Source organism: Castor canadensis, chromosome 2 (assembly GCF_047511655.1).
Source record: "Castor canadensis chromosome 2, mCasCan1.hap1v2, whole genome shotgun sequence".
NCBI lineage: Eukaryota > Metazoa > Chordata > Mammalia > Rodentia > Castoridae > Castor > Castor canadensis.
Window position 1 is genome coordinate 139071302 of NC_133387.1, and position 25117 is coordinate 139096418.

Genomic DNA, 25117 nt, shown 5'->3' on the forward strand with positions numbered 1-25117 from the left:
TTTAGTAAGTTACACGGAGAACACTCAGTCAATACGGGAATGTTGCTTCATTTCCTCTTTTTCTGCTATATATTGTAGCTTTCTGATGAGTTTACTTATCTATGGATCTATCATCTTTTATTTTTGAGTATTTTTTTTTACTTACAAGTGACTCACAAAATTCACACGTATTCGAGGATATATCCTGAGTGTACCATACCAAAGAGGAGCATGATGTTTCTGTACTTGTGATGCTAATTGTTTGGGGCAATACTGGGATTTGAACTCAGGGCCTCACACTTACTAGGTAGGTGCTCTACAGCTTGAATGCCTCCATCCTCTTTTCTGCTTAAGTCATTTTTTCAGGTAAGGTCTCACATTTTTGTCTAGGGCCAACCTCAGACCATGATCCTTGTGCCTAAGGGCTCCTGGGTAGCTAGGATCACAAGTGTGTGCCAACACACTTGGCTTATTGATTGAGGGGGGGGGATGTTTTGCTAAGGCAGACCTTGAACCTAGATCCTCCCAATATCTGCCTCCTGAGTAGCTAGGATTATAGGCACAAGCCACTGAGCCTGGCCCTTGTGGTACTAATTTTGATCAAGTTGTCTGCCAGATTTTTCAAATATAAAGTTATTGGTTTTTTTCTTTCCAATTAATCAGTATCTGGTGGGGAAAATACTTGAGTCTATGTAAATATCAATTTTTTTAGTCTTTAATTTTAGTATTCATTAATGATTGTTTTCTGAAAAAGTTATAGAATTCATCATGTAGTGATTTTTACATTTTCATCATTTCTCTTATATCTGTTAATTGGCATTTTAGTAAGAGTTTTTCCTTCTCCTTCATTTCTATTTATTCGCTTGTTAATTTGTATCAGTATAGACTCACAGAATCTTATTTTTTCATTGGATTATAATTTATTAGAATAATTATTTGTTTGCGTATTACTTCTTTTTCTTAAACTGTGCAGATAGTCAAGTTGGGTGGGTAGCAGGGAGTGGAGGAAAGAGGGCTTTGAGTCTTCCTGTTTCAGTTGGGGATCTGCCAAACAGCAGGCCCAGGAGATAAAGCATTCATGTGGTTCACACCAGCTTAACAAGGACCAACATGAAAGAGAAGATGGTTGTAGCTTATGCTAACGTATATTGATTACTTTTTGTTTCAGGAAATAAAAAGAGTCAGAGGTAGTTTAGTCATTAAGTCCACTACGACTTCCTTTCTTAACTGTTAGCAGCTGGAGATGTTCATTATTTTGGGGTAGACTGAAGTACATACATTGAAAGTAAATGGAAAAAGAGATTTCAGTATCACTATCTTGTCACAAGATGGCAGCAGTCAGCCATTAATTTTTGCAGTTCGAGACATGATTTAAATTAATGGTGTCTTTTGTTTTTGCAGGGACTTCAGTATTAGTGCTAATAACATTCAGATTGACAAAACCAAGCCTTTGTGGTACAACTATTTCCTATGTGGATTTAAAGGAATTCAGGTAAACTAGTTTATAAAGCACCTTCTAGCAGTTGAGATTATGATGTGAGTTACATCAAATTTATTTATTATATCATTTTTGTCTCCTTTCAACACTAACTGGTGTTTCTCTTCTATTTTGCTGACCTATATTTCAGAGGGTGGGGAAGATATGGCTGTTTCTGGGTGGTGTTCACAGGGGACAGTTGTGGTCTTTTCAAAAACTGGCTGTTGTTCATAAATCAGGTACATCGGACAGACATCTGTCTGGTTTAAAATTTTTTTTTGATATTTTCTGTTGAAGATATATTCTAGTAATATTATTTACATTTGTTCTCAGGATATATAGAAGTATGCTGTAATGGTATTTAGAGTCAAACAGTCATGGATTTGAATCTGGACTCTACCCAGCTGTGTTAATTTAACTTAAGTCTCAGATTTATCTATAAAATGATGTCACTACTATCCCAACAAAGAGTTGTTGGAAGGATGACATAGTGGTTGGCACCAGTAGGCATTCAGCAAATGGTAGAGTATTGTTACTGCTAGTCCAGGTGGAGTTAAAAAAGAAAAAAAGATAGAGTGAAATGTTTTAGTACAAGAAGTTTCTAGAAACATTGAATGGTTACCTTGAAAATCTCTAACATCTTGAAGATGAACAGGCAAATGAAATATTTCCACTTTCATAATTAAAGAAGTAGGAAGCACAAATAAAAAATCAATATTTTAGATCAGCTTTTATAGTTTAATAATTCTTTTCTTTTTTCATACTTGTAGCATGGGTTACTGTCAAGCTCCATTCACTGGGCTAGAGTAGAATGTTAGTTAAAAGCTTGCCACTAATGTGGCATGCTACCTACACTTGTGGGTTCATTGGCCAGCTGTGACCTTACTCCAAGCTCTAACAGTGTGCACATCAAGCACTGTTTTTGATGTAGTGACTCTTGTATACAGTGATAGGTAAAGGACATTAAGAGGTGTCTTCTGTCTTTGTGAGTCAGAAGCAAACAAGCTGTGGTTTTTTTTTTTTTAAATTTAGAAATTGTTTTTTTTTTTTATTTTTCTTTTATTATTTATATGTGCATACAAGGCTTGGTTCATTTCTCCCCCCTGCTCCCACCCCCTCCCTTACCACCCACTCCGCCCCCCCCATACCCAGCAGAAACTATTTTGCCCTTATTTCTAATTTTGTTGTAGAGAGAGTATAAGCAATAATAGGAAGGAACAAGGGTTTTTGCTGGTTGAGAGCTTGTTTTCCTAACTGCTTGGTGGTCCTGTCAGAAGCCTGTGAGTGGCAGGGACTCAGTGTTTTGATATATGCATCAAACTTATTTCTAATGTGCAGTTCTGTCCTCTAACTGTGGAGGTCTAGTATTAGCATTACAGGATTTCTTTCTTTCTTTCTTGAATATGTGTCTTTCTCCCAGACACATGGTAATAAGTTCTGGGAAAAGTTATTGATAGGTTTTAAATCTTCAAATCGCCTGGCTTGCCATGCACATTAGTGGGAATTATAGAATTTGGAAGTATTCGCATGGCAAATGCAGTGTGATCTTCCTTATAACAATATGCCTTTTTGTAGCATATGGTAACGAGGCCTAAACAGTGTATGTTGTTTTGAGCCTTTTACGGCTTAAAGTCTTCCTCTTTGGTTCAACAACTTATGTGTAAAAAAGCAGGTTTGTACAATGAGCTTTTGGCAAAAAAGTAATTTAAATGTTAGCCTGTTCAGAAACCTACAAATTAAAATACTAGAAAGTTCCAGAGGATAATCTGTTTATATGAAATTGAACATGCTATCCTTCTGGGATAGAGCTATTACAGAATTTGGCACAACACGTTTGGGTTTTTGAATCTGTTGTACATTTAATTTAAACATTGTGTGATAAGTGTGTAAGTATGATTCACATTCAAGACACCCTGTGGATCGGTTTATAGTTAGCTATAGTATTCTCTAAGGATTACTTTTTTAAACAAGCTGTCTGATGCTCTGTATGAAGGGGCATTGGCAGCAGCACTTTTCAGTTTATAATTTGTTTGTATTTCTGGAAATAAATTTTTAGATGACTTGAAATCAAGAAGAGAAGTACATCCAACAGAATCTCTTCTTTTGTGGCGCAAGAGTTTTGCCATCTCAGAAAAAGGACAAAGAAATTAAAGGAAAACCCCCCCATATTTTTCCTTTTATAAAGAAAAAATAAAACTTCTATTTGCAAAGTTTTGTTGTTACTTTAGTTATTCCCACTATTTATTGAAATTTCTCCCTAGAATAATATGTATTATGAAATGCATAATTAGGTAACATAATAGCATTTCATACTTTGATCTTGAGTTGTTTGAGTATTTTGTGAAGATGAGGGCACTTTTTCTGGAGTAAGAGGTGGTCTTGAATTAATTTTTAATCCTAAACCACAAAGGTTATGATATGGTATCATTCAAAGGGTCCTAGTCTTAGATATTCATGAAAATATATTAGAGCTTTCTACTTTAAATCATAGTTTGATTATTTATGTGAGCTTATCTGTTTGTAGAAACAGAGTTCCCCTGCCTTATTTGGAGCCTGCATTGTCATTTGTGGCTGAATTCTAATTTGGCTGTCTTTAAAGCTACCATATGGCCAAATTATATCTACAAACTCTCGTAAAAAATCTGGATTTCCTCATATAGCTGACTTACATTAAATCACAGTGACAGTCTGCTGGCGCAGGTTTCTAACTGCAGTGGAGAAGTTTGCAACTGGGAATCAGAGACCTGGGCCCCACTCCCAGCTCCCTATGTGTGATCTTGGGAAAGTCTCTTAATCCCCTTGTGCTTAGATTTTTCTATAAGTAAGACAGAATTGAAAAAGTTTGGAATGCTTTTTTTTTAGAGGGCCTTCTGAAGCAAGACACTTGTGGAAACAAGCCACTGCTTGGAGTTCAGACTTTCATAACAGAGTGTTGAAGGTGCACTACATAGAGTTTTAAGCTACTTCACTGACAATTGTGTATTTGTGCTCGACAAGTTGAATTATAGTCACTTTATATTTTGTCCATATTTGTTCAAATAAATTAATATTCAAGGAAAAAGAACACTCAGGCAATTTTAGGAAATAATTCAGTAGCTTTTTGTTGCACAAAGTAATAATTACCTTACCCTGTAGATAAGAGCTATTAAATATTATGTAGTCTACACTAATTGAATGTCATAACTAGATTCTGTATATATTATAGTAAGTCTATTGATGTACTTTTTTTCTCTGAGGAATGAAAGAAGGTTTTATGCTTCTTGAATCCAATGCTGAAGTTGCTATTGCTATTCTTCTTTATACTCTTAGGAGCACTTTGGTCTTAGTAACCCGGCTGGAATGAACTGCCTGGTAGATGGAAATATCCCACCAAGTTCTGGCCTCTCGAGCTCTAGTGCTTTGGTCTGTTGTGCTGGCTTAGTGACACTCACAATGCTGGGAATGAACTTATCCAAGGTAACTATCTGTGATTGTAAACCTCACAGACTCCTCTCTTAAGGCATTAGCATTCGAATCTCAAAATTAGGATGTCTTCTTTGATCAAAAAATCTTGTCTTGCCAGAAAGGACTATATATGTGTGCAAGCACTATAACTTACCAAGTCTGCTTATGATTAATCACTGTAAGGCTGCTTATGTTCTCCAAACAGTGAATGAACAACAGATCTAGACATTACTATATTAAAACACTCTTGGGTTAAATATGGAGTTTGAATACAAGGATCTTTTTAAAAAAGATTATCTCACTAACAAGTTAAATTTACTCTAGGCCTCAGTGATTGGATCTACTTATTTTCATTCCAAACCTTAAATATTCCATGAGCAGTAGGTAAAAGGGGTAAACACCAGGTAAAAAGGACCTGAACAACAACTATCTATGCCAGAAGATCAGTCACTGAAATAAAACTAAAAATATTGCTTACAAAGTGGAAATGCTTATTTAAAGGGAATGTAAGCCCTACGAGAGGTCAGAAAGCCTTAACTTTACAAGTTCACATAAATTTGACTTTGCAGTTCAGAGTGGGTGTGCTTAGCTTTAATTAATGCTTTGGTGTTCTGCTTCAAATAAAATGTTATCATAGCTTCTTTTTAACCCATGTACATAACTATCAAATTTATAGATGGCTTAGAACAGATTGGGCATCAGACAGATCAAGAGAAAGTTAACCATATTCTTAGTCTTTTAAAACATGTTTAAACTTTTATTTTGAAAATTTTATATGTAGGCAGAAAGTGAGAATGAAGGAGAAAGCAAAGGCTTAGACAGAAATTTCTTTAGTTATCTGTAAGTATACATTAATTAGTCCTTTGTAAGCAATGGCTCATTTGGGAGGAAAGATAGCGTACTTATTATTTGTTGTTTTTTGAGAAGAAAATTGGAGGAAAGGAAATTCATAGGTAAAATATACCTTCCCTGGAACAATTTGTTGGCAGAAGGGCATGTTGGAGCAAAACTGCCCACCCCATAGTGGTGGGAGAGGGGTGTAGGGAGAAGAGAAGTTGGGGGAGGAATTCATTTCTTCTTTAATGGGAGGATTAGAGAAGCTTACTTTTCACATTTTTTCTGCCCCTTGATAATAGGAATTTCTAAGGGGAAAAAAGAAAAGAAGATAAAAAAACAAACACTTGAATTTTTTGGAATTAATTCTTGCCATCTCTGTTTTTCAAAATAAAGAATATTTTTCTCAGAGCTATGTGACTCCAATGCCTGTAGCATAAAAAGCATATGTATATCCTAACTTTCCTTGTGAGAACTCAGGGGACTTTAGAGATGAGCTAGTTCAAAATTCTTTTTTATTGATATATCAGTTAGTGCCCTGCTAGGGAAAAAATGGCATATAGGGTCTAACTAAAGAGAGCTTAATAAAGAGAATATTTACAGAGACATAAGGTCAAAGGAACCAGTTAGGAAGGGCAACTTTGCAAAGCTTGAAGTCATTTTAGTTTAGGAACAAGGACTGTGGAATAATGTTGCTAGAAATCCAGTAAGACGGGGAAAAAAGGACATGAATGGAAATGGCAATGAGAGGGAATGGATGGGGAAGTTTTCTATTGAGGTCAGCCTCCTGGGGCAGGGAGAAATATGAGGACAGACAGGGGCACCAATGGAATAATCCGCCTATTTGAATGGGTCACCAAGTCCCACAAGAGATCGGTGGCTAATATTCTACCAATTGTTTTACATCTCTATACCCCATTTAGCTAACAATTAAATGAGATATAATAAGTATATGTAGAAATTATTAATTCATTAATAAACTAAATGTTGCATATCTGAAACTGGAAAAACAAAATGGCTAGTCCCACACATAATCTAGAAAGCAAAAATTATGAATCCAGATAGTCCTGGTAGAAAAGACTTAGAGAAAGAAAAGGCTAAAGACTTCTGGTTTCAAGATGTCAGAATAAAGACATATCTATTCTTTCTTTTTCTGTTCCTTTTTCAATCTTTTCTCAAAAGTCATTCCCAAACAACAGGGAAATTTAAGAAAAGGAAATATAAGCTCTGTCTTTGAGAAACCAAGAAGACATAAATAACCCTAAACCACAAAACGCAAAGATGGAAAGTGGATGGAAGAATAGTGTATGACTTAGCAGAAGGGAGAAAGGTCAAAGCCAAGTGCTTGTGGAAAGAGATGTAGATGGAAGGAAGCTGACTCCTCCCATGACTCTTTGGATGGCTTAAGAAGAAAGCAGGATAATATGGTATGCAGGTTATTTTTTTTCCCTTTTGGTGTTGAGAATCAAACCCAGGGTCTTGTGCATGCTATGCAAACACTCTACCATTGAAGGTCTTTATGAGGATTAGTTAGACCCTCAAAGCCCTTTCTCTTACCTGGGGTCATTTCTCTTATCTATGCCAGAGTCTCTAGAGAAACAACCAAAGACTTCCTGGACTTGGGAACACCGAGCATTGAGAGAGACAGGACAAGAGATAGATTGAAAACTGGGGGATTAAAGGACACTCTCCTTCCTTTCCTTTGGTCAGTTCTAGCAGACAACACTGGCAGTCTTACCACTCTGTAAGTATCTACCAGGATTGCCGGAGGATTCTTCTCATAGAAAACAGAGCTGTCCCAGAGAAAACCTGTTGACACTGACATTTGTTGACACCCCTGCCATAAAAATTCTTCAGCTCCTCTGGACCCTGTTAAAAGTCCATTTTCAAAGATTCTCATCAACTTGTTAGTGACTCACTCTTAAATATGATAGGGCATCAAAGGATAATCAGATTTTGGAAGAAAGTGTCCAAAATGAAGCAAACAAATAAACAAAGAGAAACAAAGACAATGCTGAGAGTAGAATGCTTCAAAGAAGACATGATGCCCTCAGAGATAAAAAAGAAAGTGACAACTCCTTGAAAAAAGAATATTTAAAAAAACTAAGTACAGAAAAGGACTTTTAAATATTAAAAATATGATCACTAAAACTAAAAAATCAGTAAAAGTATTTAGAACTGTCTCATAGCATTAGAGAAAAAGGGATAAACAATAAGAGAAAGAGAAAATAAGAAAATTTATGGGTCAGTTTCAGAAAATTTCTAACTAGTTAAAACAATCATTAGAATATTTTTTTTTAAATATAATTCTCCAAAGTGAAAATGTGAACTCTCAGATTCAAAGGGCTTACTGGGTATTTGCATAATAAATGAAAAAGGCCAAGCCAAAGCATATCATCTATGAATTTTGAAACTCAAGTGTTGATAGAAAACATACTATTGATTGAGATGCAAGAGTAAAGAAGGGAAAGAGATCATAGTAAAAAAAAGATCATAGTCAAAACAACAGATCATTTTCAAAAATTGTATTGGAAGTCAGAAGGCAACAGAGCAATGTCTTTAAAATAACAATGAATTTTAGCTTAGAATATCTAAGTGTGTTAATCAAGCATGAGGATAGTTTAAAACATTTTAAACATGCAAAGTCTAAGTGTTGAAAGGGTACAATCCACCAAAACTAGGGATTAAACCAAGAAAGAAGATGACATGTGAATTAGGAAGAGGAAAATCCAATAAAGAAGAGAAGAGTTGGCTATTGATAGAATATTGGTTAAGGGAAATCCCAACACAACACCCATAACATCCAGCAGTTGAGAAACAATACAGATTAAAACGAAAAGAGGGAGAGGAAGAAATGGAACTTACAAATCTTATCAGTTAAAAAATTGATAAGTTTAACATATTCAACCTTGTGAAAAATGGATTGAGAATGATTTCATAGAGCACTTGTAGAGTGTGGGGAGGCTCAGCTAGATATATAAATAAAGTAAGCAACTGAGGAAATTAGGCAATTGTTAGATACAAGAAAAACAGAAAAAATTGGGCAAGAAAGAAAATAATTTTCAGTATTTGTCCCAAATGTGAAAAATAGCCTCAATAATTAATGCAGTGAATAAGGTTTTAAACAAGATTTTTCATAGATGGGAGGGGTAAAGGAAAGGTAGCCAAATCCTTGTTGACCATGACAGGAGAGCAATAGATAAAGTTTCAAATGAAACAACCAGGCGATAATGTTTCACCCAGAGTATTTGGTCATTTGAAGCAAGAACAGAGTTGAAATTGCTTGCCTCTATACACACCACATTGGGGATAGGGGTAAGAGGGTGAGAGCTGGGGACTGCTTTCATTGTTGTGTTTCATTGTTGTTCTAAGTCTCTGAGCTCCATTTGTTATTTTTTTAGATTATGTGCATATATCCCCTTGGTGAAAGTAAAATAAACAAAAGATGGGAAAGAAAAATGGATAGCATGAAAAATAAGAGAGGCAGTGGTGGATGACCTGAATGACCACAATTAGGGGAATTGGAAGAGGAGGAGGCAAGAAAGGATTCAAGAATCAAGGGTAGAGATTGAGAACAGATGAGCTGCTGGAACATAACCAAATCAGAAAAGCCCAGGGAGAAGCTTGCTGATGGGTTTTGGGTGAAAGTATCCAAGAAAATACAGGCATCTTCCATCACATGGCAGTAGTCCATTCCAAAAATCTGATGTTCTGCACAAAATCATTACGCAGGGGCTTATTCCTTATTATTTTAAACAGGAAAAGTATAATGCATTGTTCCTCAACTCAAACTTCTAATTTACTGCAATGTTACAAAAACAGTAAAATTTCCTCTTTGTAAGTAATACAGAAGTAGTATGAAAAACACACTATTTTTCCAGAACATCAAACAATAAGGTTGCCAACAAGCAGCTACTTCGCATAGTAATGTCTGTATGTCTTCTTTGTTGACACCTGGTATCTCAGGCCTCTGCACACCATTTGTTAGCAGTGTTGTATTGAGATTTTAGGATGTGAATATATATTTTCCATACATAAGCATCGTTCAAAAAGCATTGTATTGACTGATCTGAATATTCTATAAAGTTTGAGAATCAAAATTCAAGAAGTATCCCAGCCCATGTTAATTGCTAAGGTATGCTGTAAATTTATGCTTGAATTTTGTTAGCTCAGGATTCAGGTTGCTCTAGACTTATGTCCAGTTTTTATTCATTCTTGGAGTTGTCCTTGGAGTCCAAGAAAGAAGGACCAAGTGCCGCCTAAGGCTGTTAGAGATAACTGGCTGACCTGGGAAACAGGTTGTGACAAAACAGCTCATTTCAGACAGTAAGGTATGTTAGGCTGGTTTCTACCTACAAATTTCTCCTTCTGATAGGGCGGGGGGTGGAGCATAGACTTTGAATTTATAATGATTTATGATGTTCAGAAGAGTCACTTGGGAGGCTCTGAGAGGTATAGTAGAGGAGTTGAGCTACACCCCCTTTACTGAAACCTAAAGGAAAAACCCCTTATTATTTTGTTTGATGAAGGTTGAAATGACCAGCAGGAACACTGGGGTAGGGAGACATTCTGTGGATATATTTAGCATTTTGTCAAAAATACAATTCATGTAATTTTAAGTAACCTAGACTATGGATTGGGCATAAATCTGTCCCTGGAGTATTACAGTCCACTGAAGAAGCTGGGGATGCTCAGAGTTGGCATTAAGAATCCTGCTGGTCATCTAGGAACCCTGAAATATTGTAACAGAAATAACACTGGATGTGCAAGAGGTCCTTCCCAGAGAAGAGAGGCTTTTTAGCCGCAGTATAATCTTCCTGTCTTAAGTCATGAAGGCAGTGATTCAGTGACATTTGTCAAACATCTACTATATGCTAGGCATTGTTCTAGGCACTTAGAGATACAGTTGTGAACAAAATCAAGGAAGTCCCTGCTTCCATGGAATTTCTGTGTTGTTATTGGTGGCAGTAGTGAGACTTAGATAATGAACAGTTGCACAGATGAATCTATAATATAACATTAGATAGGGTTGTAAAGAAGAGTAGGTTCTGAAGCAAGGGGGAGTGGCTGTTTTAGCTAGGAAGTTAGAGAAATTCTCCTCAAGGAAGGGGATATTGAACAGAGACCTAAGGGCAGGAGGAGAGAAGGGAGACAGGGGAAAGAGCAAATGAAAGCAAGTTTGTCTTGCTCCAGGACTGGCAGAGGCCCTAATGACTGGGGTGGGGGTGCTGTGAGGAAGAGGCAGAGTAGAGGGAGGTGAGCTGAGAGAGGTGGTCAGGGGCTGTGTGTGTGTGTGTGTTGGCTTTCATTCTCAGAGTAAAAGAAAGCCTTTGGAGGGCTCTGAGCTACAGTTGGGAAGATATGTTTTATGTTGGTCACTTCTCCTAGAACTACCATGGTGTCTGTACCCCACAGTGGCAGGGGAAGAAGCAAAATTAAAAAGAAAAGTGGTGAATTTCCTCATGGAACTTAAATGCACATAGTGGAGTGTGAACAGATTTATTAATTGAACATTGACCTCATCAAGGTGTGAAGCATTTTGTATGTGAATGGAGAATAGAGGTGAAAACAATGGTTCCTTGTTAAGTTAAACCGAGAGAATTTCAAGTAAATCATGAGTTCTAAGACCATTTTAGAGGAAGAGAAGGCTGTGTCTTCACATAAAGTATTGGGAGGGGCCCCGGGGCGTTTTAGGCAGCAGGAACCCACGCGTGTGTTGTAACAGTTCTCTGAGCCAGACTTATAAATATGTGTCAGCTGAGGCCTAGAAATTCTTATGCAGCCTCATGAAATTCCTTTTAAAAAGTTATTTGACTACAGGAATGTTTTCTAGTTGCTTAAGTCCCTGAACAGATTTAGTTAACTTAATTTCAGGGGCAAATTAGCTGTGCAGACATGGTTGATACTCTTTTCAGAGTGTTTTTGAAGTTTGAAATCTATACTGTGCAGGGGACCTCTGAATTTCAGAAGCAGAGTAAGTGGAATGTTCAAAGTTCTGTGCCAAAAATGTCCCAGTCTTCACTTTCCTGAATTTATAAGGTCCTTTTCCTTGAGAAAGCTGACGGCTATATTTTTCTTCCCATATAGCTTCATTTAAGTGAAATATTTCTTGGCCTTCAGAATGAGACCTTGTGCTTAAAAAGGAAAGGCATGTCTACATTATGATATGAAAACTATCTCACAATTATACAAAAGTTTAAAGTATAATTTGAATGTTTTAATAGCAGTTTGCTGAATGGTATAAGAAAAATCAGAAACTGATTTGCACTGTCACTAATTATTATGTTTAGAAGTCCACACAAGGACATTGTTTCAGTTTGCTTAGAATAACAAAAACCTCATCCATGTAATAGTTAAGGAAAATAGTAGTTTAAAATATTCCAGCCAGATGTTGACTGCTAATGAACTGCAGCAGCTGGCCTCTGAGAAGATGGTAAATCCAGAATACAACCTTTGAAAAGAATCTCTTAATTAAGTGTTGAACATGGACCAAAGCCATGTGCTCACTAGTACTAAACCTAGGAAGCTTTAGTGCTAGCCCTGGGTGGCCTGTGTTTAAATATGTTTGAAGTTTTTAGTTAACAATATAAATACAAAACCATTGACATAGTTTTATTGATAAAAGAGTACTATGTTTCTTTCAGTTATGATGGATGGTGTTTGTGCCTCTGGTTGCATTCTCAGAGGAGGATTGGAGACTGAACCATTAATTTAATGATGTTGAGTAGTTTGGGATCACTTGGGTGATATGACTAAGCTAGTTGACTGCAGATTAGAAGGCTTGCTGTGCAGATTGTTTGTGCCACCTTTGTTTTTTTCCATTTCCTTTCCTGGGCTAAATACATGTTTACCTTTAGCATAAACGAAGGCAAACGTGACTAGAGAATGGCATATTGGAGTATGGCTCACCATTTCCAAGTGGTTTCAAATGAAATGACTGTTGCTGCAAGTCCATAAGTACGCCTGGCTGTGTTTTGAACTTTTGGGGTCTCTAAACTTTGGATTGTGCCCAGCAATAAAGTTAAGTATTACCCAGTATTTAAAGAATTAACTAGAACAATGCAGGTGATGTTAAGTAAAGAACAGATAGCCCTTAACTATTCTAATTGTGTGCATTGAAGATACCTAAAATATAAAAGTAAAAGGCTAAGTAATCCTCCTAACAAATGTAGAAGTGCTTGTCATCTGTTTCCATGCATTTCTCCTTACAGGTGTGGGAGAGCCATCTTGGGCAAGGGTTATCCTGTACTGACCCCCAGGCTGATATTTGATACCATAAGGAGGATGATGAAAGGCTGTCTAGACCTTGTCCTGCTTTGTGACCAATTTTATCTGTAACTTGTGATGACCTCCCTATGCCTTAGTTTCAGTTTCTAAAATGAGGGTGAAATTAGTGCTTCCTTTAATTTCACAGGGGTATAGCAGGTAAGTTGGTTTAATACCTCCTGTTCTCTGACCTTTCTTATAGGAGATTTTAGAAAAGTTTAGGGAAAGAGTTTAACAAGAAAATAGGTGAAGTAGGAAAATAAATGAGCAGTCAGGAAATTTTTTTAACTATGAAGTTTTGTAAGTGTATTGGTCATGTGAACAGTAAGGAGGCAAACTGTATTATGTAGAGAAGAGAGTGGCTTAAGTGGAAAAGGTTAATGACTGGAGACTAAGCTGTGTACTGCAGTAACAGTAAAAGATGACTTTCCCCCCATTACTATTAAGCACCTAGATGTTTTAAACACATCATCTCTAGTCTGTTGTAGCTTTGTAAAGCAACTCTTATTATTTCAGTCTTTCAGAGGAAGTATTGAGACAAGAGAATTTCTATAATGTGATTAAAGACAAGACATTTGTGAATGGAGTTGTTTGGATTCCAGTACAGATGTTTGAACCAAAAATAGATCCTTTATTACTCAACCAGGCTGTTACCTATGGTATAATGTACCTAGTATCTCAGACGCAGGGAATATCCTGAAGGTGAGGTCCAGCCCCTACCTTCTGTGATCCTTCTGATGTCCGAAAAAAAGGAAGTGAATCACAAATTTTCATGTATATGCTTAATAATGTGAATTGAATTTTTAAGTAGATAGCAGAGTTTACACTGTCGTAGTAAAACTGATAATTTCTTGAAACATTGCTATATCCAAGCAAAAGGTTGGATACTCAGGATACAGAAAACCCTACCTAGGTGTAATCCTTGGGTTTAAAGAATTTATAATTTAGGTGGAAAGATTAGATTAGCATGAAAATATAAATGTTATTCAGGAGTAGGACATTCAAATTTCTCCAAAAGATATGAAAAGGAAGAACAGTTTGTAACATCTTTTATGAGGCCAGTTAACCTTAATATAAAACCATATGTGATGCCTCGATGCCAAACTTGATAAGGACATCACAGGAAACAATTCCAGATTAATCTCTCTCATGACCTCATATATGAAAAATTTTAAATCAAATATCTACAAATTTAATCAAGTTTTATGATAAGATAATACATTATGGCCAAGTTAGCTTTATTCTAAGAATTAAAAGTTGGCTTATCATTAAAAAAATCAATGTAATATACCATATTAATAAAATAAAACATAAATCATCTTAAAATTTTTTTTTATTGTTGTGCTGGGTGTGGGTATACTGTAGCATTTACAAAGGTCTTACAATGCATCAAATATATCATAGCTGAATTCTCCACCCTCCACTTCTTTCCCTTATCCCCCTCCCCCGATTCCTGGAATAGTTTCAACAGGTATCATTTTTGCATGTACACACATACATGTGTATACATAGTTTGCACCATATCCTCCTACCCCTTCCTCCCCACTCCCACTTGTGCCAACCTTCCCCCCAACTCCCCACCCCTGCAGAACCTGTTCCACCCTCCCATTCTCCGATTTTATAGAAGAAAAAACAGAAAAGATAAAATGAGAAACATGACATTTTACTAGTTTGAGATAAAGATAGCTACACAAGGAGTGTCCTTATGTTGTTCCCATGCATATGTATATTACAGCTCCAGTTGATTCACCTCTTCCAGTCCTCTTCATTCCTCCTTAGTCCACTTCCCATGGTGGCTCTGACCAGTTTAAAATTTCTATATTCATTTCTATATAGTGAGCACATCAACCTCATTCAAGTTTCTGGTTTCCTCCCCTTGCCCTATCCCTCCCTTGCACAGCCTCTCCTTAGTGTGACCCGTGTCCCATTATATTTCTGTATTTGTGTTAGGTCTATAGTCTGCATATGAGGGAGAACATGTGGCTTTTGACTTTCTGAGCCTGGCTAACTTCACTTAAGATGATGTTCTGCAATTCTATCCATTTACCTGTGAATGACAAAGTTTCATTCTTCTTTGTGGCTGAATAAAATTCCATTGTGAATAAATATCACATTTTCTTAATTCATTCATCAGTAGTGGGGCATCGTGGCTGTTTCCATAGCTTAGCTATTGTGAATAGTTCTGCAATAAACGTGGGCATTCAGGCGGCTTTGTTGTAACCTGACTCACATTCCTTTGGGTATATCCCTAGAGGTGGTATTGTTGGACCGTATGGCAGATCTCTTGCTAGTTTTTTGAGGAGCCTCCATACTGTCTTTCCATACTGGTTGTACTATCTTATAATCTCACTGGCACCCTATGAGGGCTCCTTTTTCCCTGCATCTTTGCCAACATTTGTTGTTGGTAGTGTTCTTGATGGGAGTTGAGCTATTGTAACAGGAGTGAGGTGGAATCTTAGTGTGATTTTGATTTGCATTTCCTTTATAGCCAGGGATGGTGAGCATTTTCTCAGGTGTTTTTTAGACATTTGCATTTCTTCCTTTGAAAAATTTCTGTTTAGTTCAGTTGCCCATTTCTTTATTGGATCATTGATTTTTTGGAGAGTTTAGTTTTTTGAGCTCCCTGTATATTCTCGTTACCTGTCCCTTGTCTGATGTGTAGCTAGTAAAGATTTTCTCCCATTCTGTGGGTGGCCTCTTCAATTTAGAGACCATTTCTTTTTTTGTGCAGAGACTATTTAATTTCATGTAGTCCCATTTGTCAATCCTTTGTCTTAGTTGCTGAGCTGCTTGTGTTCTACTGAGGAAGTCTTTTCTTATGCCTATTGCTTCCAGAGTATTCCCTGCTCTTTCCTATACTAACTGCAAGGTTTCAGGTCTGATATTAAGGTCCTTAATCCACTTTGAGTTGATACTAGTACAGGGTGACAGGCATGGATCTAGTTTCAGGTTTTTGCAGGCAGATAACCACTTTTCCCAGCAACATTTGTTGAAGAGTCTTTTCTGTATTGCCTGTTTTTGGCACCTTTGTCAAAAATTAGGTTGGTGTAGCTGCATGGGTTCATATCCGGGTCCTCTGTTCTGTTCCACTGGTCTTCATATCTGTTTTCATGCCAGTATCATGCTGTTTTTATTTCTATATGTCCGTAGTATAGTTTGAAGTCAGGTATTGTGATACCTCCAACATTGCTCTTTTTGCCGAGTATTGCCTTGACTATTTGTGGTCTTTTGTGTTTCCAAATGAACTTTAGGGTTGGTTTTTCAGTCTCTGTGATGAATGTCATTGGGATTTTGATGGGAATTTCATTGAACATGTAGATTGCTTTTGGTAGTGTAGCCACTTTTACTGTGTTGATTCTGCCAATCCCTGAGCATGGGAGACCTTTCCTTTTCTGTAATCTTCTTTGATTTCTTTCTTCAGTGGTTTGTAGTTTTCCTTGTAGAGGTCATTTACATCCTCTGTTAAGGTTATTCCTAGGTATTTGATTTTTTTTGAGGCTATTGTAAATGTAATTGTTTTCCTATATTCTTTCTCAATCTGTTCATTGTTGGTGTATAGAAAGGCTACTGATTTTTGTAAGTTGATTTTGTATCCTGCTACATTGCTGAAGCTGTTTTATGATGTCTAGGACTTTTTGGTGCAGTTTTTTGGATCTTTTAATTATAAGATCATGTCATCTGCAAATAAGGATAGTTTGACTTCTTCTTTACCTATTCATATTCCTTTTATTTCTTCTTCCCACCTTATTACTCTGGCTATGAATTCCAAGACTATGTTGAATAGGAGTGGAGAGAGTGGGCACCCTTGTCTCATTCCTGACTTTAGGGGAAATGGCTTCAGTTTTTCTCCTTTAATTATGATGTTGGCTATAGGTTTGTCATATATTTATTATATTGAAGTACATTCCTTCTTTTCTTAGTTTCATCAGAGCTTTTATTATGAAATGGTGTTGAATTTTATCAAAAGCTTTTTCTGCTATTGAGATGATCAGTTTTTTTTTTTTGTCTTTGCTTCTGTTAATATGCTGTATTACATTTAATGATTTGCGTATGTTGAACCATCCCTGCATCTCTGGGATGAAGCCAACTTGGTCGTAGTGAATGATCTTTCTGATATGTTGTTGGATTCAGTTTGCCATTATTTTATTGAGGATTTTTGCATCAATATTCATTAAGAAGATTGGCTTGTAGTTCTCTTTTTTGGATGTGTCCTTATCCAGTTTTGGGATGAGTGTAATACTGGCTTCAAAGAATGATTTAGGCAGTGTTCTAGCCCTTTCTATTTCATGGAGAAGTTTAAGGAGTGTTGGTATTAGTTCTTTAAAGGTCTGGTAGAATTCAGTGGAGAATCTGTCAGTTCCTGGACTTTTGTTTTTGGGGAGACTCTTCATTGCTCCTTCAGTTTCATTGTGTGTTTTAGATCTGTTTAGGTGATTTATATCCTCTTGGTTCAGTTTTAGATGGTTATATATACTTAGAAATTTGTCCATTTCTTCTAGATTTTCCAATTTATTTGAATATAAGTTTTCAAAGTAGTCCCTGATGATTTCCTTGGTGTTTGTTGTTATCTCCCCTTTTGTGTTTCTAATTTTATTAATTTGAGTCTTTTCCCTATTCATTTTAGTCAGACTTGCTAGGGGTTTGTCAATCTTATTTATTTTTTCAAAGAACCAGCTTTTTGTTTCATTGATTCTTTGTATTTTTTTTTTGGTCTCTATTTCATTGATTTTGGCCCTTATTTTTATTATTTCTCTTCCTCTACTTGTTTTGGGTTTAGCTTGTTCTTGTTTTTCTAGGCATTTGAGATATAGCATTAGGCTGTTTATTTGAAATCCTTCTGTCCTTTTAATATATACACTCATGACTATAAACTTTCCTCTTAGGACTGCCTTTGCTGTGTCCCATGAGTTCTGATACATTGTGTTTTCATTTTCATTAAATTCTAGGAACTTTTTGATTTCCTCCCTTATTTCTTCTATGACCCACTGATCATTGAGCAATGAATGTGTTGTTCAACATCCAATTGTTTGAGTATTTTCTGCTGTTGCTTTTGTTGTTGAGTTCTAGTTTTATTTCATCTGTCCTCTCCAGCTACATAGGGAAACACAAATAGGAGGATAGAGGTCCAGGCTGACCTGGGCAAAAAGGAAAAAGTGAGAACCTATCTCAAATACTAACTAAAGAAGGCTGGAGCCTGGCACCAGTGGCTCACACCTATAATCCTAGCTACTCAGAAGGCAGAGATCAGGAGAATCACAGTTCCAAGCCAGCCCAGGCAAATAGTTCTTGAGACACTATTGTGAAAAAAACCATCACGAAAAAGGATTGGTGGATTTGTTCAAGGTGTAGTCCCTAAGTTCAAGCTGGAGGCTTGGCTCAAGTCATAGAACACCTGCTTAGAAAGTGCCACAGCACCAATAAGGCTCAAAGTCTGGTACCACCAATCAAAAATAAAAGCAAACAAACAAACTAACAAATACCTAACTAAACATAAAGAACTGGTGTGTCTCACATGATAGAATACCTGCCAAGCAAGTGTAAGACCTGAATTCAACCTCCAGTAGCACCAAAAACCCATAAAGTAAGCAGGGGGTTATTTCAATTTTCTTATATTTGTTGAGACTTGCTTTGGGCCCTAAGATATGATCTATTTTGGAGAAATTTCCATGGGCTGCTGAGAAGAATGTATATTGTGCTGTTGCAGGATGGAATACTCTGTAGACGTCTATCATTTCCATTAGATCTATGTTGTCATTTAGTTCTAGGATTTCTTTGTTGACTTTTTTGTTTGGAAGATTTATCTATTGTTGATAGAGGGTTATTAATGTCTCCCACTACCACTGTGTTGAGGTCTATATGTGGTTTTAATTCCTTTAGTGTACATTTAATGAAGTTGGGTGCACTGAAATTGGTTGCATAGAAGTTGGTAATTGTTACTTCCTCTTGATGTATTGCTCCTTTTATTCGTATGAGTGACCTTCTTTAATCTCTTTTGAGTAATTTAAGTTTGAAGTCCACTTTATCTGATATAAGTATTGCTACTCTTGCCTCTTTTCAGGAGTTATTAGCTTGGTAAATCATCTTCTAGCTTTTCACTCTAAGCTAGTGTTTGTTTCTGTCAATGAAAGTGGGTCTCTTGTAGACAACAATTGTTGGGCCTTCCTTTTTAATCCAGTTTGCCAAATGGTGTCTTTTGATGGGGGAGTTGAGTCCATTAAACATTCATTGTTACTATTGAGAGGTATGTGGTGATTCCTGTCGTTTAGTTGTTTTTGTTGTATGAGGATTTGAGTGTGTGCAGCCAAACCAATGCTACTCTCTGAGTGCTTGTCTGTTCTTTTCCTGAGGTTTAATACTTCCTGTCCTTTCCTGGTTATGTTTGTTTTTGTCCTCTGTGTGTAAGATTCCTTTCAGAATCTTCCATAGTGGTGGCTTGTTGGTCATATATTGTTTTAGTTTCTGTTTATCATGGAAGACTTTTGTTCCTCCATCAATTTTGAGTGATACTTTTGCTGTGTAGAGTATCCTAGGACTGAAATTGTTTTCTTTCAGCTCTCAAAATACCTCACTCCATGCCCTTCTTGCTTTTACGGTTTCAGTTGAGAAGTCTGCTGTTATTTTTATGGGTTTATCTTTACATGTTATTTGTTTTTTCTCTCTTAACAGCCTTCAATATTCTTTCTTTGTTCTCTGTGCTAGCTGTTTAACAATAATATGCTGTGGAGCAGTTCTATTTTGGTCAAGCCTGTCTGGTGTCCTAGAGGCTTCCTGTACCTGAATGGACAACTCTTTCTTGAAATTTGGGAAATTTTCTGATATTATTTTGTTGAAAATATTATGTATCCCTTTGACTTGCACCTCTTCTTCTTTGATGCCCATGATTATCAGGTTTGGTCTTTTGATGGAGTCACTGAATTCTTATGTATTCCTTTCACAGCTTTTGAATCTTCTGTCTAAAAGTTCTTCTGTTTTTTCTTTAATATCTATTTTTTCTTCAGTCCCTGAGATTCTGTCTTCCACCTGTTCTAGTCTGCTGGAAACATAATCATCTTGATAAAGGAAAGTATTTGATAAAATTTAACATTTATTCATGATAAAAAACTTAGCAAATTAGAAATAAAATTCAGTATAGTGGCTGCCTCTTGGAATTAGGAAAGAAAAATGATTAGATGGGGACACAAAGGGATGTTCTAGAGTGCTGATGGTGCTTCTTTCTTTTTTTTCCTCTCCTCCCCTCCCTTCACTTTCCTTTCCTTTCCCCTGTGGTCACTCTACTGCTTGAGCATTTTGCTCAGTCCATTTTGCTCTGGTTATTTTGGAGGTGGGATATCTTGAACTATTTGCCTAGGCTGGCCTTAAACTGTGATCGTCCTAATCTCAGCCACCCAAGTAGATAGAATTATAGGTGTGAGCCACCCTTGCCTGGCCTTTAAGGTTTTTAAAGTGTATCCTTTCAGATGTACTCTATCAAAGGTTGTATAAATATATACAGTTATCTATGTTTGTAACATATACATATGTGCTTTTGCCTTTTGTGCCAAACACAAAAATTACATATATAAAGTACTTTATGTATATCTACTTTTCCACATTTTTTTGCTTTTCCACTTAAAACTGAAAATTAAGAAACATTCCATGTCAGCACAAATACACATACTGAATTCTCTTTAATGGCTGCCTTGTTTTCTGATATAGAGTCATAGTAGAATTAACTTGGTCCCATTACTAGACATTTCAGTTATTTCAGGGCTTTATATTTCAGTCTTAGTACTTAACACTATTTCTTTGTATGAATGTACTTTAATTTCTTTAACTTAGCCTCTTTGGAAGAAATTTAGGTTGTTTCCAGTTTTCTGCTACTATAAAAAAAGCTCTGATTAATAATCTTAAACAGTTATTTTTCACACCTGCTTAGTTCTTTCTTTGGCACATATCCTAGAACATACAATTATTGGATGAAAAGATATTTCATTTTTACTGTTGAAATGCATTGCCAAATTGCCATCTAGACAGATTTTACTAACTAATATTGTAACAACCTTGTATGAGAAGATACATTTCCTCACACTCTTATAAACACTGGCTTGATTTAAAAAATATTTCCCAGTATGATAGATGCTGTTAGGGGCATAAATGTCTTTTCCATGTCTTTTCCTGATCACTTGCATTTTCTCCTGGAATATTCATTAATCATCTTCTTATTTACAAAAACTCTTTATATGTTAACTATTCATCTGTGATATGCTGAAAATATCCACTCTCCTCAAGCCAGTTTTCTGTTTGACTTCTTTTTTGCTTTGTTTTGCCTTTGACATATGAGGCAGGGTCTCATTATGCTCATTATGCCGCCCAGGCTGGGATTATAGTACCTCATGCCCACCTGTTTGGGTTTTTAAAAATAGTAATTCTGAAGCAAAAATCACTTCAATCATTTTAAGCAATCACATAGGATGGGACCATTTATCTTTCTTGAGTTGGAAAATAACTCTACATTCTTTCATTTCATTTTGAAGTCTGATAGACTCAAGGATTACTGTTAGGATTTCTGAAGAATAAGCCTCTTTCTCCTTTATATGGACCCCAGAGCTCTGTAGCTATCACGTTTGGCCTTGTATCTTCAGAAGTTTACTCAAGAGAACCAAAATTGTGACTGATTTTATTGTAAGCAGGAATATTTTTCTAATAAAATCTGTACTTTTGAACCATGAGTAATGCAGTTTAGCATCTATTTGGCACTTGGAAAATTTCAAAGACCTTTACTATGATCCATATGTGAGGATACTCAGCTCTGTAATGTGAGGTACAACTGCCAACTTCTTAGACTAGAGACTTGCCTCTCAGATATTTGCTGGATCATAACTACAGCACTGCTTAGCTGGAACTCTGGATTGCATGTGATATCAAATAGGTAAGCAGATTTCACTTTTGGTACCCCCACCCCTTCTCCTTATGGCCTAAAAATGCCAAAACTCATCAATAGCAAAGAAACACAATACTTGGAGGTCACAGTTATTGTGTATATGAGTCAGGCTCATTATACCCAGCCAGGACCTGGGTGAGCCACTGGTAACTAACAATGGGGATATCTTTTTCATCTTGAACAGCATATATATATCCATTTAGAATAAAAGAAGTGCAAACAGCCTGGCAAATAATAAGTAATCTTAAAAACTTTTCTCCCAGAAGAAGGGTGATTGTATCGCTTTCTAATGGACATCTTTACCATGCCTGGCATGAAGGAAGCAATTGGTTTGGATAAACTTGGTGAATTACCATCACTACTATTACCTGTGAAATAACTACTTCCCCTATTATTAGTACTATATTTTGATGAATTATGTAAAAGCATAAAATAAATACTTGCTCCAAAGAAAGCAGTGCCTTTTTCCTGTGAAAGCACTAGACTGCAAAAACAGCTCCATTACCCCCAGTTTTAAAATTGATGGGCTATTACTTACTGTCAGTGGGGCTTGGATTCCTCACTAGTAAGATAAGCAAACTTTGATAATTAGTAGTCTTTGAGGTTCTTTTTAGCACTAAGATTCTAGGATATGAGAAGTGAAGCAATTCTTAAGACTATAATTTTTTTGAACAATTACATAATAATGAACTTATGTTTATATCCAAATATACTAATGGATTTTTCAAGATTATATATCTTAATGGAACAAAACAAACAAAAATATTGGAAAGATATATCCAATTTTTTCATGTTTTTATTAGCATAAATTAATTAAAGATTTTCATTGTGATATTTTCATACATGGATATAATGTACTTTGATCAAATTCACCCCCTCAATTACTCTTTCTTATCCCCTCCCCCCCACTTTTTAACATTTTTTAGTGGGTTTCATTTTGCTATTTTATAAATATAATGTACTTTGATCATATTCATCCCTACCACCCTCTCCTTTCCTCCTTCCAAACAGTACCCCTTTGATGATCATGTCATATTATTATTGTTATGATGATGATGTCTGGATTCTGCATATGAGCAAAAACATGTGGTATTTGTCTTTCTGAGCTTGGCTTCTCTCAATCAACATGATGATCACTAGTTCTATCCATTTTCTGCAAATGACATAATTTCATTCTTCTTTATTTCTGAATAACATTCCATTGTGTATAGGTACTTCTGTTTCTTTATCCATTTTTTGGTTGTTGGGCATCTAAGCTGGTTCCATGGCTTGGCTACTGTGAACAGTGCTACTTTAAGCATGGGCATGCAGGTACCTTTATTATTTGTTGACTTACAATTCCTTCCAACATATGCCCAAGAGTGTTAGAGCAGGATCATACAGCAGTTATATTTTTAGTTTTTTGAGGAATCCCCAAACTTATTTCCATAGTGACTGTACTAATTTACATTTCCACCAACAGTGTATAAGTGTTTCTCTCCTACACCCCTATCCTTGCCACCATTTGTTATTTGTTTTCTTGATGATTGCTGCTATATCCAAATTTTAACAAAATTTGAACATTGTACGTTTGGGTATTGTTACAGTGTAACAATGTAACATGATTACTTTGGTGTTTCCAATTCAGAGTTCCATACCTAGGATAGTACCTGCTACCCTTTGTCTGTTTTTCTTGCTCATAATTATTTTGTTTAATAAACTTGACAAATAGGAATTTACTGGATGAAATAAACTGTATAGTCTTCAATGTCCACTAGATGGTGATACTGGGGTAGCCAAATACTGGAACTGACCTAACATATTTTTACTTCTGGGCAGTGTGCTCTTAGTTTTAATTAAAGTAAATGAATAAGTAAAAAGAGGAAAATAAAAAGAACAACAACAAAAAAGTGAGGGTGTGAGGACTGAGTGTGAAACCCAGCTTTCCCATGGCTCTAAGAACAGATTTAAAAACTGTACTCTGTAACTCACTATGAAGCATTTCAAAGCTGCACTGCATATTTCCTGCCATTAAAATTAAGCACACTTATGAATACAATGTGGAATAATTAAATAAAACTAGTTAACATATGCATCACCTCAAATACTTAGGGAAAATTCAAATGGTTATGCATGTTTTCTTTTTTCAAACTTATAGTCCTCAAGTTAATAACATTTAAATTCAATAAATATAATTTCACATGAATGTAATGCTGAAACTTTTTCTAAAATTTGGGTATGCTGCTACTCTCAGGTCTAATGACATTTGTAACAAACATGCATTCATTAAAATGTTTTGCAACTATAATTTTAAAAAACATAAGAATATTGACCTAATTTGAAAATACCCACATCCCTTGAAATGGTTGTGTTTAATTCAGTATCTTTGAAAAATCTAAGAAAATGTCATTTATCATATTTCCTTGTTTCCCAAATTTAATTTTTAGGGTTAATCTTTACAGACATAATTTTTATTCTCTCTTTTGAGTATTTTTCTATTAAAGTTTTTAGTAGCTTATCCTTTTAAAAGCACATTGAGCAAGTTTTAAGACTTCATATTTTTTCAGAGTTGTGAAGCATCTAGTGAATTTATTGTGATTTTTTTCCCCCATTCCATTATTGTAAAGTCTTTGATGATTATGAAAGTAAGAGCCCAACATCAAATCCTAGATGATAGTGCTTAGGAATGAGACTAGAAAAATAATATATTTGTGGAGAGTTTTAGTGAAGCCAGTGCCTAAATTATTCACTACTACCTAGTGAGTAATAAAGGTACAGAAAAGTAATTTAATAATATTTCTAAAATGACTGACCAAGGGAAACTTAATTTTACAAATTAAGTTTTCATTGATAATTAAATATATAAGATACATCAGAAGTACTGTTGCAGATTATTTAGAATTTGAGTATATGGATATAACTTCTTAATTTTAATAATTGCAGGATTGCTAAGGGATCAAGAGCCAGAAAAAGTTTGGCTTGATCATAATGACCAAAAAATGAAATGAAAAGGGGTTGATTTCAGCACAGTAACCATGGTGTGGTATGGTGGGAAGAATAGGGCCTCCAGAATCAACCAGTCCTTGGTCTCCCAGAATGCATTACTTAGTCTCTCTGAACCTTTTTGTTGTGATAATAGTATTTACACAGTTACTTTGTCAGTCACAATCATGGAGAATGACCTAGAGAAAGGCTGCTTTAGGTTATATAATCGGTAC

General features: G+C 35.9%; 1 protein-coding gene and 1 non-coding gene across 7 annotated transcripts in view; one reads left to right on the plus strand and one right to left on the minus strand.

Moving 5' to 3' along the window:
• Galk2 (galactokinase 2) overlaps positions 1–25117 on the plus strand; it is a 118625-nt gene that overhangs the window by 30143 nt on the left and 63365 nt on the right. For 5 of the 6 annotated variants that reach the window (XM_074065910.1, XM_074065909.1, XM_020160576.2 and 2 more), the window contains 2 exons: positions 1381–1471; positions 4766–4912. In XM_074065910.1, the coding sequence (XP_073922011.1) occupies positions 1381–1471; positions 4766–4912 (238 nt within the window). The remainder of the gene's footprint in view (positions 1–1380; positions 1472–4765; positions 4913–25117) is intronic. The other variant, XM_074065908.1, reaches the window with a different exon arrangement.
• LOC141421066 (small nucleolar RNA SNORA62/SNORA6 family) lies at positions 2219–2365 on the minus strand. Its single transcript, XR_012445755.1, has one exon. It is a non-coding gene; the product is annotated as a small nucleolar RNA SNORA62/SNORA6 family (small nucleolar RNA).